This window comes from Micromys minutus (assembly GCF_963924665.1).
Source record: "Micromys minutus genome assembly, chromosome: 9".
Taxonomy (NCBI): Eukaryota; Metazoa; Chordata; class Mammalia; order Rodentia; family Muridae; genus Micromys; species Micromys minutus.
The window spans coordinates 51966603-51984479 of NC_137978.1; the positions used below are offsets into that span (position 1 = coordinate 51966603).

General features: G+C 49.9%; 1 protein-coding gene across 1 annotated transcript in view; it reads right to left on the minus strand.

The window, feature by feature from the left end:
- The window catches only part of VWA5B1 (von Willebrand factor A domain containing 5B1), a gene marked incomplete at both ends in the record, with an annotated part of 41754 nt that extends 29933 nt beyond the window's left edge, over positions 1 to 11821 (minus strand). Inside the window, 6 exons of the mRNA XM_080921616.1 lie at positions 3824 to 3948; positions 4379 to 4510; positions 5383 to 5528; positions 7764 to 8019; positions 9655 to 9798; positions 11683 to 11821. Coding sequence (XP_080777742.1) covers positions 3824 to 3948; positions 4379 to 4510; positions 5383 to 5528; positions 7764 to 8019; positions 9655 to 9798; positions 11683 to 11821 — 942 coding nt within the window. The remainder of the gene's footprint in view (positions 1 to 3823; positions 3949 to 4378; positions 4511 to 5382; positions 5529 to 7763; positions 8020 to 9654; positions 9799 to 11682) is intronic.
- Positions 11822 to 17877: the final 6056 nt, after the last annotated feature.

Here is a 17877-nt window from a genome sequence, read left to right on the forward strand (position 1 = left end):
GTGATGATGAGCTATGTTAGCACATCAGAAGGGGAACCCGCTAACTGAATAATGATCATTCAAGCTCACACTCTATGCACGCCCTTTTCTGGTTCACCTTGGTTAGAGCTTGGTTCTCCCGGTTTACTGGATCTTTCCCACGGATACATTTCTCCTTCTCCTTCACATTTAAAAACAATGTTTGGAAAGCCTTTCCCATCCTTTCAGGATATACTCGATTAATTTCTGTATCCATGAAATGAGGACATGTGTGCACACCTTGTGGAGTTGCTGTATGGATGGACCACTACAGGTGTGACTCTGCCTACCTGCCAGATTCGATGCTATTGCTGTTGCTGTGGCTGCCGTGGCTGCCGTGGCTACCGTGGGGGATTCAAGCACCTCGCACACTGAATACAGCATATGCTGTGCTTTTGTCCAGCACACTAGCTACTGCACTGCACCTTAGCTTCTTGCATCTCCAAGGATCCCTGTGGTACTCAATTAGATGGATTGGTAGAGGAGGCACAGGAGCATCAGTCTATCTGCTTTATTTTATCTTTGTGTGTGCGTGCATGTCTCCTTGTGTGAATGCAGAGGCCAGAGGTCAGCTTTGGGTGTCTTCCTCAATTGCCTCTCAATTTAGTTTTTGAGACAGGATCTCTCAACTTGAATATCACCAGGTGATAGCCTATCATATATGTATATATGTATATATGTATATATATATGTGTGTGTGTGTGTATATGTGTCTGTGTATGTGTGTGTGTCTATACCTATCAGATACATACATACAGACATGTGCATACACATATATAATACATATAAATTATATATTCCCATACCAGTCAGATATATACATACACACATGTACACGTGTATAATAAATGTGTGTGTGCCTATACCTGTCAGATACATACATACATATACACATACACACATACACATGTGCATATATATTATATATAATATATATGCCAATACCAATCAGATACACACATATGTATATAATGTCCATGCCTATCAGATATGAGCATATCTGGGCTCACATGCCTGTGACCCCTGTGTGCCTGGCTTTTATGTCAGTGCCGGTGATGGAATTTTCGTGACAGACACTTCACTGAACCTTTGTTTAGCGCAGTTTCTACTCTTCTTTACCTTTAAATTGATGCATTGCTATTATCGATGTTGTGTGTGCTTATGTGTGCCAGGCTGTGCTTGTGATGGTCAGTGGCTTGTAGAAGTCAGCTCTCACCTCTCATCACGTAGGCTCTGGGGATTAAACTCAGCTTGTCAGGCAAGCACCCTTACCTTCCGGCCTTCTTCATTTTTATGCTTGGAGCTCGGGGTCTGCCCTGAGACCACACACTGCTGCAGGCTCCTCTCCCTGATTCTGCACTCTGCCCACTCAGAATTGGATCTGTTTCCTGCATCCCCACCACCTCCACCCCAGGCTGTCTGTATCCACACAGTGCTGTGTCGGTTCCTCAGTTTCCCCTTTCCCTCCTCCATCCCGATAGTGGGCATCAGGGCTCAGGTCCACCACAGTCACAGCAGTTGTCCCCAGTGTTTCTCTTCCAGACTCCTCCCAGCCCATTCTTCAGCACAGGTTCTCACTCCTTACCTGACAGACACCTCAACTTGTTCCGGTTTGCTGTCTCTGTGGCACTACCCAAGCAGGGGGTGAACTCTTCTCTTACCCCCCACAATCACCTCTTGCTGGCCTCACTTTTTCCCCCTGTGGTCCATGTGCACACAGCATCTGGTAACAGCTGCCCCATCCCCATACTCTAAGCTGTACTTCAGGAAGCCCCAGGAGTCTGTCCATCACTCCCTGCTATTCTGCGCACACTTCCAGCACCTGTGTTCTCTCGGCCCACTCTTCTCCCCGGGACTTGTGCTGCCTAGATTTTGTTGCGAGATGGGAATTTGCCTGTCGTCTGGCTAAAGAGCATCTACCGTCCTATTACCCTGTCTTATTTCTCCTGCGGTGCCAACCCCTCTCCCAGCCTACCCTGTTCACTTGATGGTCTTCCTGTTCTAGGAGATAATGTATCCTTTCCAGGGCTGTTTCAGCAGTACTGGGAAAGAGCCTGGCATCTGTTGGGCATTTAGTATTCGCTGAATGAATAAAGGAGACACTGGATCTCACTCTTTCCAACCCCTGCCCCACTCAGAGTGCGTGCCTGGTCTGCTACTGACCTCTGTGCACATCAGCTTGGTTAGTTTGTTTCAGTCTTGGTCTCTCTTTAGACTTCCACCTCCCCCACAGCCCGTTCTGACCTTTCTTTGCTAAATAGGCTATGGACAGCTCATCACTGGTCCTTTTTGGGTGATGCTCACCATCTGGATGCCCTGACCTGACTTCTTTCTCACCTGTGGCTCCTATGCTCCCTCCCACTCAGGGCTCCTTTGCCAAAAGGCCACTGCCCAGCTTGGCTTTTTGAATGACAGAGCCCAACCAGCCACTTCTGTCAGCTGCAGGAGCATCTTTCAGCAACCTGATTTTGCCTTTTAGGGGGGACAAGTGGGTGCTTGGCTCCGGATTCCCTAATGGCTCCTCAAGCTGCCGTTATCCAATTACAATGAACTCATCAGTTCTGAGCAGCTGCCTCTTGATCACGGTCCTTCTCAGGACTCGTGAGAATAGGGGCTATTTGCATAACTAACCCAAGGTGGCAAATTAATTCTCATTTGCCACAGCGGCCCCAGAGCTAATTGATTTAAAGTCTGGCAGCCAGGACGGCCATCTTCAGGCCTTGGGGTTGGGGGAGGGGCTTCCCCTTTCCACACTTTGTTCTGGGAACTCGATGGCACCTCTGGCATGCCATGCCTGCCCTCACCCTTGAAACGGAGCTCAGCTTTCCTTTCTAGAAAATTCATCTGAAAGACTAGTGCCTTACCTTGCCTTCTCTCTCTCTTCTCTGTTTCTGTCTGTCTGTCTGCCTGTCTGTCTGCCTGTCTGTCTGTCTGTCTGTCTCTTAGCTTAATGATGACACCAAGTCCCCTACATTTCCCCGAGCAGAGATTTCCACTGGGGTCCCACAGTGGGGTTGACGCAAGCAGTTGGGTCACCCCCATTTTCCTGACAATTCCCTTCTCAGTTCCCTGTATCATCGAGGGCAGCAGGAAAGTGGGGAACAGCTGGGCACAGTTACACTGCACCCCATTCCGGGAGAGTTACCAGTGCTCTAGCCCCGAAAGTCCTAGCTGTGGCTCTAGAGGTTAACACCAGTCTCTAGACCTCAGGCTCTTCATCGGGAGAAAGAGAAGTATTGTCATGACATTCAGGATATGCGCCATGTGTGGAAGAGAGATCATGGGGCTCAGTGTGTAGTTGTGAGTTCAGTGCTGTCCTGCCCTCCTGCAGCAAGTTTCTCCTCACCCTGCCATACTGGGCTTGGGGAGGGTGGGAAAAAACTTTTCACTTGCTTTCCTGGCCCTTTCTTTGTCCATTTTGTAGGAGACACCCAGATGGAGGAAGGACAAGGAGCTTACTTAGCAGACAGAGGGGCTGTAGGGACAGAGTGATCTGGAGACTAAGGCCAAGGTGGCATCTGTAGTTAGCTGCAAGCCCCACTGGCTTAGGAATATTGGGGGGTACCAGGAGAAGCTGACCCAGCAGAGGAATAAGCTGAGGTGGTTGCTGCACCAAATCTACTCCCTCCTCTGTGTGGTGTCTGGGTCCCCACAAGGAAACACCTCTCACTCCTTCTCCAGGCTCTGTCATCCGCCTAGGAGGTGACCTCAGGGGAGTCATAACCTCCACTTTGGACTAAGGGCCCTCAATGGTTCAGTGAGACCAAGTTTCCAGTGCCACCCAGCTCTGCCACCGGTGGCTCACCTTCCGCTCGGCGCTGCTGTCTTTCTTTGTCCCTCTAATGAAATCTGCTTTTTCCTTCAGGTGCTGGTCAAATTCCTCCAGGGTCATGTCCCCTTTCTCCACTAGGACATGCGGCATGTGAGGTTCTGCATAGATGAGAACAATGCTCAGCACTTGCCTGGGTATGAGGGTCGAAGCAGGGGCTGTAGTCTAGGGGCCAAGCCTCAGTTTACCCTTACGCAATTGGTATGCTATATAAATGGGCTGGGGCTGAGCCAAACGCCTGGGGAAGCTTTTCAGGGCTAGGCATTTTGTGAGTTTTTGAGGATGTAACAGATGACTCCCTGAGGGTGAATTGTTAGGAAGCTTCACACTCTTCTTCTCAGGCAGCCTAGGGGTTCAAGATCTCCCAGAGAGATGACACCTGGGCTAGGAATTTGTCTCTGCCAAATAGATACAATTTCCCTGGGGGCAAAACTCTGGTCCTTCCTCCCATCTCCCATATGCCCCCCCCAACTCTTGCACTAACTAAGCATCTTCCACAAGGGTGCTAAAACCCCAAGTGGGCTACCATACCACTGGGGTGGAGAAGGATCTCCACTGGCCGGTCAAAGGTATGTTTTTTGGCCAAGGTGATGATGATGCTCTTGGCTGAGTGTGCTGACGGGGCTGCATCTGCTCGGATTTCATGAGTGGGACTCTCCACCCCTGAGTGGTACAAAAGGCAGGAGACAGGAGAAATAGATTTAGGAATGCAAGAAATAAAGGAGCTCAGAGCAGGGGCATAAGATGATTGACAGACCAGCCCTAACGTGGACTTCTGTGTCACTGTGTGAGCATGGTGCCCTCCTCAGCTTCCTTCAGTGTAGACTGTGTTGAAAATGGCGCCCAGAGGTCCCTCCTTTCCTGACCACAGGATCCAGCAGGGATCAGGGAGGGATGCTTGCTCTTGGGGGCACCCCAAATGTTATAGGCAACAAACAGCTCAGTGTTCTATGGGTGGAAACCTTGTTTTTTTTGGGGGGGTACTCTTCAATCACATCTTGCATTGCAATAATCTCTCACCGATAGGAAACCGTGCCAGGCACCCTTGGAAAACCCAAGTTGGCTGGGAGGAGAACTATCTACTCAGTGTCTCAGCCCTCCCTGTTTGCATGTTAGAATTACCCAGAGAATGTTATAACATCCCAGAAGCAGGATTCCCCAAAGACTCTTTGGGGGTGGTAGCTGGGCTGCAGGGAGGTGGGGGTTAGAATATTCCCCAGGTGAGAACCAGAGCTCAGCTTTATAGCCATGGCCTTGTGCAGAAGGACTATCACTCTCCAGAGGGTATTTCCCCAGGGAAGTCACAGGGTGGAGCTGGATTAAGCTGTCCTGGGGAGAGGTTTATCTTGGGACAGCTTTCCCAGCCAGCTGAGTGGTTCAACTTGACTTCTGACTTCTATACGGGTCAGGTGATCTTTGTGTGTTCTGTGCCCGCCCCCCCCCCCAATCTTTCTGATGACTTTGGGTCCAAAGCTCTGTCTATCCTGATCTTCTTTGTCTCTCTCTCTCTGTGCCTGGGCATCTCTCTCTCTTACCTGCGAGCAGACATGGCCCACGAATTTCCAGCTGAAATTTGAATTCATATTCCATGGGGTTGGTCACCTTTGTGTCCAGGAGAGTGGCCAGACACAGCCTCTTATAGGAGTCCTTGGTCTGGAGGCCGAAGCAGTGTGGGTCTTTGCTAGAAAGGGTGTGAAGGAGGAGGAGGAGGAAGACAGAGGAGGGGGGGAAGGAAAAGGAAGAGGAGGGAGAAGAAGGAAAAGGGAGGGGGGGGAGGAAGAAGAAGCCCAAATAGAGGCAAGCCAGCTTGAGGAGACTATAACTCTCCAAGCTCTGCCTTCTCCCACCCCAGGATCTGCTGTCCCATTCATCCGGGAAGGGACCAGATACAGAAAGGAGCTAGAACTATCTCTGAGGAGTACCTGGGCTGGGTCACAATGCAGGCACGGATTCACACCCAGGGCCTCACTCTCGTCATTCCCACCACAGACCCAAGAGGAGGCGACCAGTGCCCAGCGTCCCCCGTGAGGATCGGAGGCTCACCCAAGGGCCTAGGGCTAGAATCTGACAGAGCGGGCAGCTTGCTTGGTTTGCCTGGTTCTGGTAGAAATGACTTGCAGTGTCACACTGCCTTGTGTGGGTGGTCTGTCACGCACCTCAGTGACCTTCATACTGGTTTTTACCCATTCGGCCTGTGACAGTCACTCAAAGTTCCTGCTGCCAACTCCGTGCCACACACGGTCATCCATTGCCGCATGCTCACTTCCCCCTACACTCACAAACACCACTGCTAACATATTGGCTGTGTCTCCTTTGGCTGCACAAGGATCACTTCTTTGGGTCTCCAGATAAATGGCTTCTGATGAACAACCTGCTTTCCTGGTCTGTGGTCCAATTCCTGTTTCCCTGGCAGTGAGCAGGAATCCTCTTCTTCCTATGGCCCAGCAAACATTTTATCAGCTGGCTTTCTAAGTTCCCTTGGGTCAGAGTTGGGCAGCTGAGAGAGGAGGTTATGAGGGGGAGGGGTGAGGCAGATTCTCAAGGGTATAGCTCTCACCTCTGCCCACTGAAATGATGAGCTAGTTCACCAGGGCTCTCGTGTTTACTACAGCTCAGAATGTCCCAGTGAGGTTCTGCCTTTTAAGCCCACACTGTAGCCCCATGGGTAGTGCTTGCAAGTGGCATATGGGCTGGTGACACCTGCCCAGCCTGGCTTTGACACTTGCTTCTGGGTGGCATGTCCATAGCTTCCCCAGCAGCAGAGCATTTGTAGAACAGGTGTAAGGGTAGAGCCTCCTAACCTTCTTAGCTATGGCCTGGAAGCTCTATCCCCAGCAGCTCAGGAGGAAGAGGAGGTGGAGGAGAGGGGATGTGGAAGAGGGGAGAAGGGAGAAAAAAGAGGAAAAGGAGAAGAAAGGATGAGGAAGAAGAGAAAAGGAAAAGAAAGGAGGGAGAGGAGGGGGAGAGGAGGAGGGGGAAGAGAAGGAGGGGGGAAAGGAGGAGGAGAAGAGGGGGTGGGAGAAAAGGAGGAGGAGGAAGAGGAGGAAGGGGAAGAGGAGGAGGGGAAGAGAAGGAGGGGGAAAGAAGGGGGAGGAAGAAGATGAGGAGGGGTAAGAGGAGGAGGAGAAGGGGAGGAGGGGGAAGAGGAAGAAGAAAGAGGGAGAAGAAGAACATAATGGTTGTCACCCTAGTATCTTCTAGATAAAACAGCAGCCCCATTCATTCTGCCTGGCTATCCTGGCCTTGCAGCCTGTTACCTGTTGCCTGAGTCAGCTCCTCCCTAGGGACCCCGACCTCACTGTCAAGATGTCAGTGAAGTCTGACCTGGTGTCTGGATGCCCAGGTTAGGACCCCTTCTTCATCCTCTTAGCCCGAATGGAGTTCTCCCGACCACAGTATTTACACCATTACCTATGTGTTCAACCATATTCATAAGAAACCATGAGACTGTTGCATGGCACTAATGAGATTTTTGGTGTTGGTTCTGAGGCAGGGTGTCCACTATGTAGCTCTGGCTGTTGGTGAACTCACAGTGCAGACCAAGCTGGCCTTGAACTCACCAAGACCCACCTTCCTGCCTCTGCCTCCTGAGTGCTGAGATTAAAGGTGAATGCCACCAAGCCTGCCTCCCTCCAAGTTTCTAAACAGCAGAAACCAAGTTGTTTTATCCCTTCTTTCTCCCTAACACCCAGTTGTAGGGTTTCCCACACAATAAGCAGCCAGAAAATTTCCTCTTAAGGGCATTGGAAATTAACCCTTGGGAGTTCTAAAGCCTTGCACTTCTGCCAGGACCAAGATAGGCACTTTCAGGGAGATTTTTCTGGGACTCTGAGAATAAGAGGGCCCCCAAATTTCCCCTACCCCTCCCTGTCTCCTTCTTGCTGACCAGGTCTTTGTCTGGGTAGAGCCTCCTTACCCTTGTGGCTCTTGGCTGGAGGAGCCAAAACTGTGGGTACAGGATGGAGGCACGGTCGGGGCGCAGATGGCCGGCAGAAGAACCCTCACAGCCCCGCTGGGCAGTGTAGGGAGTTCCGAGGAGGTGCTGATGAAGATGGTGACATTCTCCATGGGCGCAATGGTCCCCAGGTTGACTACGAACAGAGTCCTCTCCAGATCCTCATCCAAGGTCACCTTTCCCGGTGCGATGGAAATCTCCTCTTCTGGAAGGTTCCCTAAGTGCCAGGTTGGCTTTAGGTGCTGTTCAGACCTCATCTCTGACCCCTCTAAACTTGATGTGGGGTAGCTTTGAGCAGCCCCCTTTTGCTGATGGGGAAACCGAGTCCCAACATGGAGGGTTGCCTTGAGTAAGCTGCTTAGCCAAATATTAGCTCAGTGGCTTGGATCTGTGGTACCATGGATCTGACTGGAGGTTATGGATTTCTTTCTATTGGGAGACTCAGAACCACAGAGCATTCCAATGGAAGATCATATGCACACCTGAAACCCCACCCAGACTCCAGTTCTGAACTTCGCTCATGAACTTAGCTTTCATCTGAAATGCTCATTTCTCCAAGTCCCACTGGGCTAGTCCTACCCATCAATCAACTACCCCACTCCCTATGAGAGCCTCCCTGGTTCCCAGTCAGACTCCCTTCCCCTCCTCTAACATCACCAGAACCTTTTACAACAGACAAAGACACATCAGAAGGTACCATCCTTGGTGCCGATTTAAAAACAAAACAGCTGTGCACATCTGAATGCTCATACTGACATCTTCAGCTTCATCTGGATCCAAAACAGCTAATGATCTGATCTCATCATGTGCTTACATCATGTCTTACTTGGTATAGGCCAAGTCATTCACATGCTGTGTAGCCTTGAGTCTGCTACTGTCTCTTTCTGAGCCTCAGTTTCCTCAATAGCAGGAATCATTAGTTATGCTTCCAGAACTTACTGTGGCTTAAGTTCCTGGCATATACCATTTTAGCTCTGGGTGGGTCTGATTGTTTATTCCATCTTACAGATGAGTAAGTGTGAGTGTGTGTGTGTGTGTGTGTGTGTGTGTACACAGGTGCACCCACCCAGGAGTGCAAGACCAGAGGGAATGCTGGGTGACTTCCTCTCTTATATTCTCTCTCTCTCTCTCTCTCTCTCTCTGTTTTTCAAGACAGGGTTTTGGGCTGTCCTGGAATTTACTCTGAACACCAAGCGGGCCTCAAACTCAGAGATCCACCTGCCTCTGCCTCCCAAGTGCTGGCATCAAAGGTGTGCGCCACCACACCTGGCTCTCCACTATTCTCTTGAGACAGAGTCTCTCACTGAACTTGAAGCCTGAGGATTGTGTGCTAAACTGGTTAATCAGCAAACTCCAGGGATACTCTGTCTCTGCCCCATCCAGTGCTGGGGTCCTAAGTGCAGATAACCACATCCAACTTTTTATTTGGCACTGGGGACCTGAACTCAGGTCTTTATGCTATGCAACAAGCTTGCTTACTGTTGGGCTATATCTCTCCAGTCCTCAGACGAGATGTGCTTCTTACCCAAGCTCCTACCATTTGTAAAAAACAGGATTGAAGCCAGCCCCTGGTGTGATTCATCCCACACAGCCACTGAGACAGAGTGATCTGTAGCCCACCCCTTTTCAATCCTCATCGCATCCTGAAGAATAGGGAGCTGCCTTAGAGGCCGTGAAGCTGAGATACGTAAAAGTTCAAGATCGGCTTAAGGTCATACAATTCTACCTCAGGATCCTTGGCTACTGTTCAGCACTCTCTAACCATCCCCTGCTGTCTTGCCATGTGCCCGAGGCTCTCTGGCTCAGGTGGCCTCCTACCAGGCCAGCCTCGCTATGCCTGAGGTCTTCTTACCTGTAACAGTGGCGGATTGGACATCCAAGTAGCTTCTGTCCAGCTTGGCTTTGTCTCGGAGCTGTATGGTCACAGCACGGTCAGCAATGACAGCTTCAAAACCAACCACTGTGGTATACTCGTCCGTCGGATACACGAAGAGACCTGGTAGAGAAGGGCCCGGCATCACAGGGTGCTCAGCATCATCCTACAGGCCTGGGGCCTGACGGGTGGGTTGTACTGATTGCCCCCGAGGGGACAGAGCAGAGCTGGGCTGGGGATGGGCACGTGAGGGCAGCAGGCAAGGAAGAGCAGCTGTGTCTAGTTTCCACCAGCTCTTACTCTGGGTATGTGAGCTGCTGGGGCCAGACAGTCTGGTTTTCAAGGAAAATAAAAATCCAGAGCTGACGCACAAGCTGTGTCAAAGCCTATCAATTCATGTCGGGGTGGTGGATTTGGTTCATGGCCACTGGTTTGCCACTGGCACCAACAAAGGGTGGAGCTGTGGAAAGGCTATAGAAGGGTTCAAATCCAGGTCTTTCTTGTTCCCCAACTTTGCTACATTGGACAGGGCACTCGTCCCTAAGCCTTTTATAACCTCATCTATAAGATGAGGCAAACACAGCAACTCTAAGCCATGTCCCACATACAGGTACGACACATTTCATATCTGATTTGCTTTCTGTGGTGCTAAGGGTTGAACCCAGGGTCTTTCACGAGATAAGCAAGTGCCCTACCACCCACTTAAGTTCTCAACCCTCTTGTTAGTTTTAATTTGGAGAGAGGTTCTCACTAAGTTGCTTAGGCTAGCCTTGAACTTGCTATTTAGGCCAGCTAGACCTTGAAGTTTTAATCCTTCTATCTTAGCCTCTAGAGTAGCTGGGATTACCAGCTTGCATCAACAAGCCTGGGTATCTCCTTTAGAGCTGAACTTCTTCAGCATGAAGAATGTGCTAGCCACACGGAGGTCTTGCTGGTGCTTGGATTTGAGCTCATTTGGGACAGAGCCTGGGATTCTGCATTTCTCTTCAGCTCCAAAGTGATGCTGAGCTTGAAGGTCTCGAGTCACATCTCTTTAATGTGGAAACTACACGGTTCTGAGACTATGGTGAGATCGCCACAAACCCTGACTTCCTTTCCTCCTGAGACTTTGTTTCCTTATCTGTAAAATGAGAACATTAGTCCCTTCTGTAAGAAGAAAGCTGGGGGCCTGTCTCAAAGCTTCTTAGTCTTCAGGGTCTTTAAGTAGGCCCTGTTTTTAGTCTCCGACTCTAGGTTCCCTCAAACAGAAGAGGGAGGCCAATTGTTCACTCAAATCTCTGGAAGAAAATAAAGTTCCCACGTAGCTTCCTTTCAGGTAGTGTTGGCCCCCAGGGCAGCACTGGAGAGGCAGCAGAGCTTGGGGACAGGGGCCGGGAGAATGGGTTAGCCATTAGGAGACTCCATTGCTTCGAATAAGAAAGGAATCCTGGTGGGATGTGATGGCATATGCCTGTAATCTTAGAATTTAGGAGGTGAGGCAGGAGGATTGCTGGGGTTTGTGGCTAGCTAGGACTACATAGGGAAAAGCAGAGCTATAAGATATATAGAGCAGTCTAGTATCACACTGTCTACTAAACAAAACCAACCAGCCAACAAACAAAAAACTCCCACCAGCCAATCAAAAAAAGCATGCAATCAGAAAAAGGTTTGGGGGAGAAGAGCCTGGGGCAGGAGAGGTGTGCAGCGGCCATCCCTGTCTTTACCGACAAGCCCCCAGTGATGAGTCGCATCTCTGTTTCCCATCCATGCAGCCCATCTTCGGGCACAGCTTCTTCCTCTACCCCTCCCCACAGAACCCACACCTCTGCTCAAATCTCGGTTCTCCTTGCTTTCATCTCTCCTTCACTTTCAAACCCATGGGGGCAGACTCGGAAATCCCACCTTCTGGGTGAGGAAGCAGACACTGAGGGGTCACATACTTGCCCCGTGTCAACCAGCTGGTAAAGCACACAGGACAGGGCTTGGGGTAGAGGGGAATTACACAGGAAACCCACACAGGGTTCTTACCTTGGAAAGGCTGAGCTTCCAGGTTGCCATAGGTGAGGGAGGCCGTCAGGCCCAGGGCGTAGCCACTGACATAGGAGGTGACATCAGATGAGGTGAGAGGCAGGGCTGCCCCTGTGATGCAGTTCAGCAGGCCAGGCATTCTGGGGCTGCTTGGCTCAGAGTCTGCAAGAGACAGGGCAGTCAGGTGCTGAAGAGAAATCCATGACCTCTCAAGCCCAATTTTCTCACTTGGACGCCTTAAAAACTGGAACTTCATGCTCTTCATTACCTTGGGACTTCAGAGTTAGTGTCTTGAGAGAAGGGACATGGTCTCTTGACATGTCATGTCACAGGTAGGAAAGCTATGAGGCCTTCTGACACTCACCCACAGTCAGGACCAGTACGGAAGTGTCTGATCAGACAATGGAGACTCTCTTGTCCTGTGTCCCCCATGGTCTGTGCTTGGGTGGGAATGAGGGACTCAGTTCGCACCCCATCCCTATAAATCCTTTGATCTCTGAGCATCACATTTCTCTCTGCAGAAAAAATGGTATTAGGATAGGTCCCCAAGCCCCTTTCCTTTGGCTGCACAGAACCAGCTTACTACAGTCAACACTTGGGTTGTGAGGGTCTGAGTCACCACAGACACCAAAATGGCAGGAAGCTGCCATTTTTCTGGGTGTGTCTTTCTGGCCAGCCCCCCTACCTACACCATGGCTACGGTGGGACTTCTTTGGGGAGAGCCCTTGAGTCTCTACACTGTCTTTGCCTTCCTTCTCTATCACCAGCACCTAGGTCCCAAGGTACCATGTCCTCCTGGACCTTAGCTCTTCCTGGAGTCAAATATACTCTTCTGTTCAGCAGGCCCCTTCCAGCCCAGGGCCCATTCCTTGGCTAAGTGCACTTTAACTTGCTTGGTGGATCTCTGCAGCCTCCCCCACCCCACCCCTGCATTTGTCACACTGTCTGGAAGTCTTGCCATGTATGTGAGTACACTGTAGCTGTCTTCAGACACACCAGAAGAGGTCATCAGATCCCATTACAGATGGTTGTGAGCCACCATGTTGCTGGGAACTGAACTCAGAACCTCTGGAAGAGCAGCAGTCAGTGCTCTTAACCGCTGAGCCATGTCTCCAGCCCCTTCATCCCACTCCCATCTTCTATCTAGGAACTTTCTTCTCTTCCTTCTGAATCGTAGAGGTCAGATATGTCTGGTCTCTCATATCCCATCTTCTCTCCTGTATTATGTTTCTATCAGTTCAGTAAAGTGTGTTCTGTTCTGTGAGGCTGTTTTCAAAAACCGTGCTCTGTACTTAGATATGGGTAGGACCTAATTTATTCTCGCTTGGCCTCTGTGTGGCAACTGAGTGAAAAGAGTAACAAATTGTTTCTTCCTTTCCACACCCAGGCTTTTCTAGTGTGCAGTCTTCTGGACAATGAATTCAGATCTGGCAGGGCTCTGAGGACCTCCCATGTAGCCCGGTGGGAGGCAGAGAGTAGGATTCATGGCCAAGTCCAGGGTCTCTGTCTGGACCAGTCCATAGCTTCCATAGCCGGTGACCTTTTGCCATCTGTTTGCGAGGCTCTTTGATGAGAGCTGGTTTCTCTTAGGGAAGGTTGTGCTTCCTGTCGTGGTCCTGTCTGTGTCCCCAGGGAGATTGTCAGGTGCTCCCCGCCCCCACTCCCCTACCTCTATACCAGTCCAGCATGGTCTTTTTAATTATGTTCTCCCCTGTGGCCCAAGCCCAGACAGCTCTCAACTGGGCTTATCTCCTGATAGGCTGATAACGGGCTCCGGGAGTGCAGTGCGGGTCCCAGTGTTTTGTCTTCTGTCTTGGTGGCCAGAGCCCAGGCTGGCCTCTTGCAGAAGGCAAACAAAGATGACGAACTTCATTTCCTGAGTGAGACACATCCCATCCCCCCCATCCTCATCCTGTTCTCTGTGGCTCTCCTTCCTCATTCTCTCCCAGGTTCAGTACTGTTCAGAATAGGGCAGAGGGGACACACACAGCACCAGATGTGCAGGAAATTTGGACTGAAGTCCATTCCGGGGTAGAATGTAGCAAGGGCATCTTGTCCGGCCCACTGCCTCGAACCCAGAGAGTGGACATGGATAGGCAATCCTGCTAACAGGACTCTAAAAAGACCCAGTCAATGCTGGCCCACTGGAAGACCAACAATTGGCAACTGGGACACCAGGGGATCAAAATGCTTCTGTACAGGAAAGGAAGCTCTCGTGTGAAGGAATGGTTAAAAAAAAAAAAAAAAAGTGTGTGTGTGGGGGGGGGGGTAAGAAAAATCTATCCATCTGATAGAGAAGGTTAGACTTTGCACAATTCAAAACTAAACAACCAGAAACAAAATGACCCAGTCGACAAGTGGCTTAAGGAAATAAGAAGATCTAGGTATGAATGGCTAAAAACACTCCATCAGAAAAGTGCAAGTCTAAACGATGAGGTGTCCATCCCTCCTATCAGAATGGCTGCCCTCTGGAACATGTGTTATAGCACAGTGGAACATCTAAAACTCACTAAGAAGGATCAAGTCACATGAAGGAAAAGGGAGGCAGCCAGAGCTAATGATATTAAATAAATCCAGTCACAGAAAGACAGACACCATGTCTTCTTCCACCTGGGGGGTCCCAGATTTTATGTGGCTGTGTATGACACCGTGCGTGTATACTCATGCACCGAGAGGGGGGATTGTCGATGGAGGACAAAGGGGACCAGCGAGAGGAAGGGAGACTGGGGTGCTCAACAGTGCACACATGTGCAAAAGCTTGAAAGTAATAAATCTGTTTTAAAAGAGAACCTCCCAGGAGAGGTAGACTTTAAGCCTTACAGGCCCTTACTCACACATGTTTTCCAGCATGGATAAACACCTACTGTGTCCCAGATCCTCCATTAGCCTCCGAGGATATGAAGATAAGACAGAGATCTATCTTGGGAGTTTATGATCTTGTAACAGGGAAAACCGAAGTCAAAAAGACACAGCAGGTGACAGCGAGAGTTCATTAGGTGCCGTCGATGCACCGGACACATATATTGCCTGGATTGTTCTTTGCAACACTCATAAGGTGTTGGTCTTTTGCTGACAGTACACTGAGGCCAGGAAAATGACACGTTTGGTGTTAGATGTGAACTTGGTGGCATTAGAAGGAGCCGTAATAGATGCCGCAGTATCTGCGGTTCTTTTGGAAGGAGCCGGAGCTCGTTGGAGTTTGATGTTCTTTCTTCTGGTTTCTTCCCCAACCTGAGCCTCCAGTGGACAGCATTCAGGGAATGCTGAGGGTCAGGAACAAAGCCACCCACACATCTCCAGGTCCATGTGTGAGAGACCATGGCCTGGTCTGAGGATGGGATGTAGTACGGGCTGGAGGTTCAGTACAACAGGGTGTGATAGTTTGAGAGATTATCTTGAAGTTAATTTTTGGTGGGATGAAACCCACCCCAAAAGTGGGCAACATCATTTCTCTAGCATTGGCCCTGACCAAAATGGAAAGGAGGAAGCTGGCTTCACACAAGGTCTCATGGTTTCTGTGAGGTCAAGGCCAGCCTGAATAACACAGAAAGTTCCAGGCCAGCTAGGACTTGTGAGACCACGTCTCAAGACAACCAAACGGTTAAAAAACAAAATACAGGCTTTTACAGCAGCTGTAGAGGCTAGGGAAGGCAGGAAGGAGGGGGGTAGTCAGAGAAGGGATGTTCCGAGTTGTCATTTACCTGCCATTTTATGTTCTGAGAGAGAAAGATGGGATGACAGAACGGGGCTGGGGTGCTAGACCAGGTGTCCCTGGTGAAATGCTAAGTGAGATCTCTACATCAATTCTCTGTGGTTTTCTTTCTAGGGCATCGGCACTGGCCTCTAGTAGCTTAGAAAATTCTGAATCTCAAATGATGACCTTCTGCCTGGCCGGGACGTTATTTGTATTTATGCTTGGATCAATAAATATTTATGAAGGAAACGAATGAATAAATATCAGCTGTCCCCAAACACATTACAGAACACTCTGTACGGGGGGGTGTTTGGGGGGGCAACAAGGCAGGTGTGACTATAACTAGTGCAGGAGGCGGATGGTAAGACAGAGCACCTAGAATCACTTCCACAGCTGGTACCCCATGCCGGAGTCTATTTTCAAGGGAGTAGTCAGAAAACTCGTCGAAGGGAACCATTCAGTCATGTGACTACCGTGTGCTTGCTCTGAGAATCTTAAGCCCCCCCCCCTTCTGTACTAGCTGTTCCCATGCCTGGAGATTTTCTTCCCTTAGACCTCTACACGGATTCCTCCCACGTTGGGCCTTCGCTTAGGTAGGCACATATTCAGAAGGGACCCCTTTGCATGATTTGTTCGATCTTGCAACCCCTTCCCCATCTTTCTCTTCAAGACCCACCCGACTTTCTCTCTGTGATCTCTGTAGCCCTCTCACCAGCGGATACAGAGGAATGTTTATTCCGCCTATCCCTTGGAGGGATTTTCCCTCCACAGAACAGAGGCAGAGCCTCACTGTCCCATCGCCAAATCCCAAGCTCCGTGAACCAGCCTTGCCCAGATAAGGCAGTGAGGAAACAGTCATTATGAATTTGTTCAGAATCACGGTGCCAAAGCTGGCTACTGGTCTTCCTGAGGGAGAGAAGTAGCCGCCAGACTCCCCTGTGACTGCTCTGAGGAACCCTTGAGGCTGACTGTCATTAGGTTCCATACTCGTGGGTGTCACTGAGTCTCTATAAACTTCCCTCTCATCCTGTAGCAAGGCCCCACTCTCTGGCAACAGACCATCATCTCTTAGAGGAAGCTTGGTCAGTCTAAGACCCTGGACTGCCCCTGGCCGTGGCACATCTCACTGAGTCTCTCACAATGCTGCCACTATGCCTTACATCCCCATTCAGCTCCCGGGATTCTGCATCCTGGGTAAGGATGTACATAACCTGTACTTTCGGCAGGATGGGCCATTGAATCCCTGGCTGGCTCCTCAGTGACAGGGGGAAACAGATGCCTTTCCTGGTCCCTTTTACTGCTCCAGGAACACTACACTTGTGCCCTGTAAAACCTCTCCTAGGGAGCCCTGGTACCTTTTGGCTATCCCTTTCTAATGCTTGCTGTGTCCAAGGTCTCATTCACACATTTTTGTGGCCCCTGACTCAGAGACTCTCTTTCCAAATCCTGCATCATCCTCTGTTAGCCTCTCTGGGGGACAAAACCAGCCCATCTGCTCCTGCATTTTATCTTGACCCAGAATCCTTTGCGTCCTTCTTGCTTTGTCTCCATTTCTGTTCTCACACCTTCAGCTTCAGACCCCACTGGTGACTGCTTGGCCTGTTGCTACTCGGAGCTCCCCAGACTCCTCTTCAGCGTTTCCTTCTTAATTCACACACCTGTTCAAACATGTTACTTTATCTTGTTGAATGTGTCTCTGCCCTCCCCTCTGTTCAATGTGTCTCGGTGCTCCTCTCACCTAGCAGGGTGGGATTTTGTTTTAGTTTGTTTAGACTGAATTTGTTACCTAGAGAACAATGTCCGCACGCAGCAGATGCTTGGTGAGTGGATGAAACCTACTCCAAGCGCCTCAAACATATAATTTGGCAACAGGTCTTAGAGCCAGCCACTCTTCCTCTCTTTCCTTAAAATCATTTATGATGTTTTATTTATCTTGTGCATGCCCACGGAAGTCATAGAGCAACTTGAGGGGATTGGTTCTCTCCTCCCACCATGTGAGTACCAGGGATCAGTAAGGCTTGGCAGCAAATGCCTTTTGTTCCCCGAGATACCTTGCCAGCCCCCATTCATGCCTCTTACAGACAAGATACCAAAGCCCAGAGAGGTGAGAGGCTTGTTCAAGATCTGGAGTTGAACCCAAGTAGCTGGACCGGTAGAGTTCACATCCTTAACCACAAGGACACACTGCTTTCTGTACTAACCTTTCCTCTCTTGTGTATACCTCTACCTAAACCTGTTACTTTATCATGCTTCCTGGACCACCTCTTTCACCCCCTAAGACAGCAGTTCTCAACTTTCCTAACGCTGTGACCCTTTGATACAGATCTCCAGGTTGTGATGACTCCCAACCATTAAAGTATTTCTGTTACTACTTCATAATTGTAATTTTGCTACTGTAAATATATGATATGCTGGATGCCTGATACATGATTCCTGTAAAAGTCATTTAACTCCCACAGGGGTCTCGGCCCACAGGTTAAGGACCACTGCTCTAAGTGCTC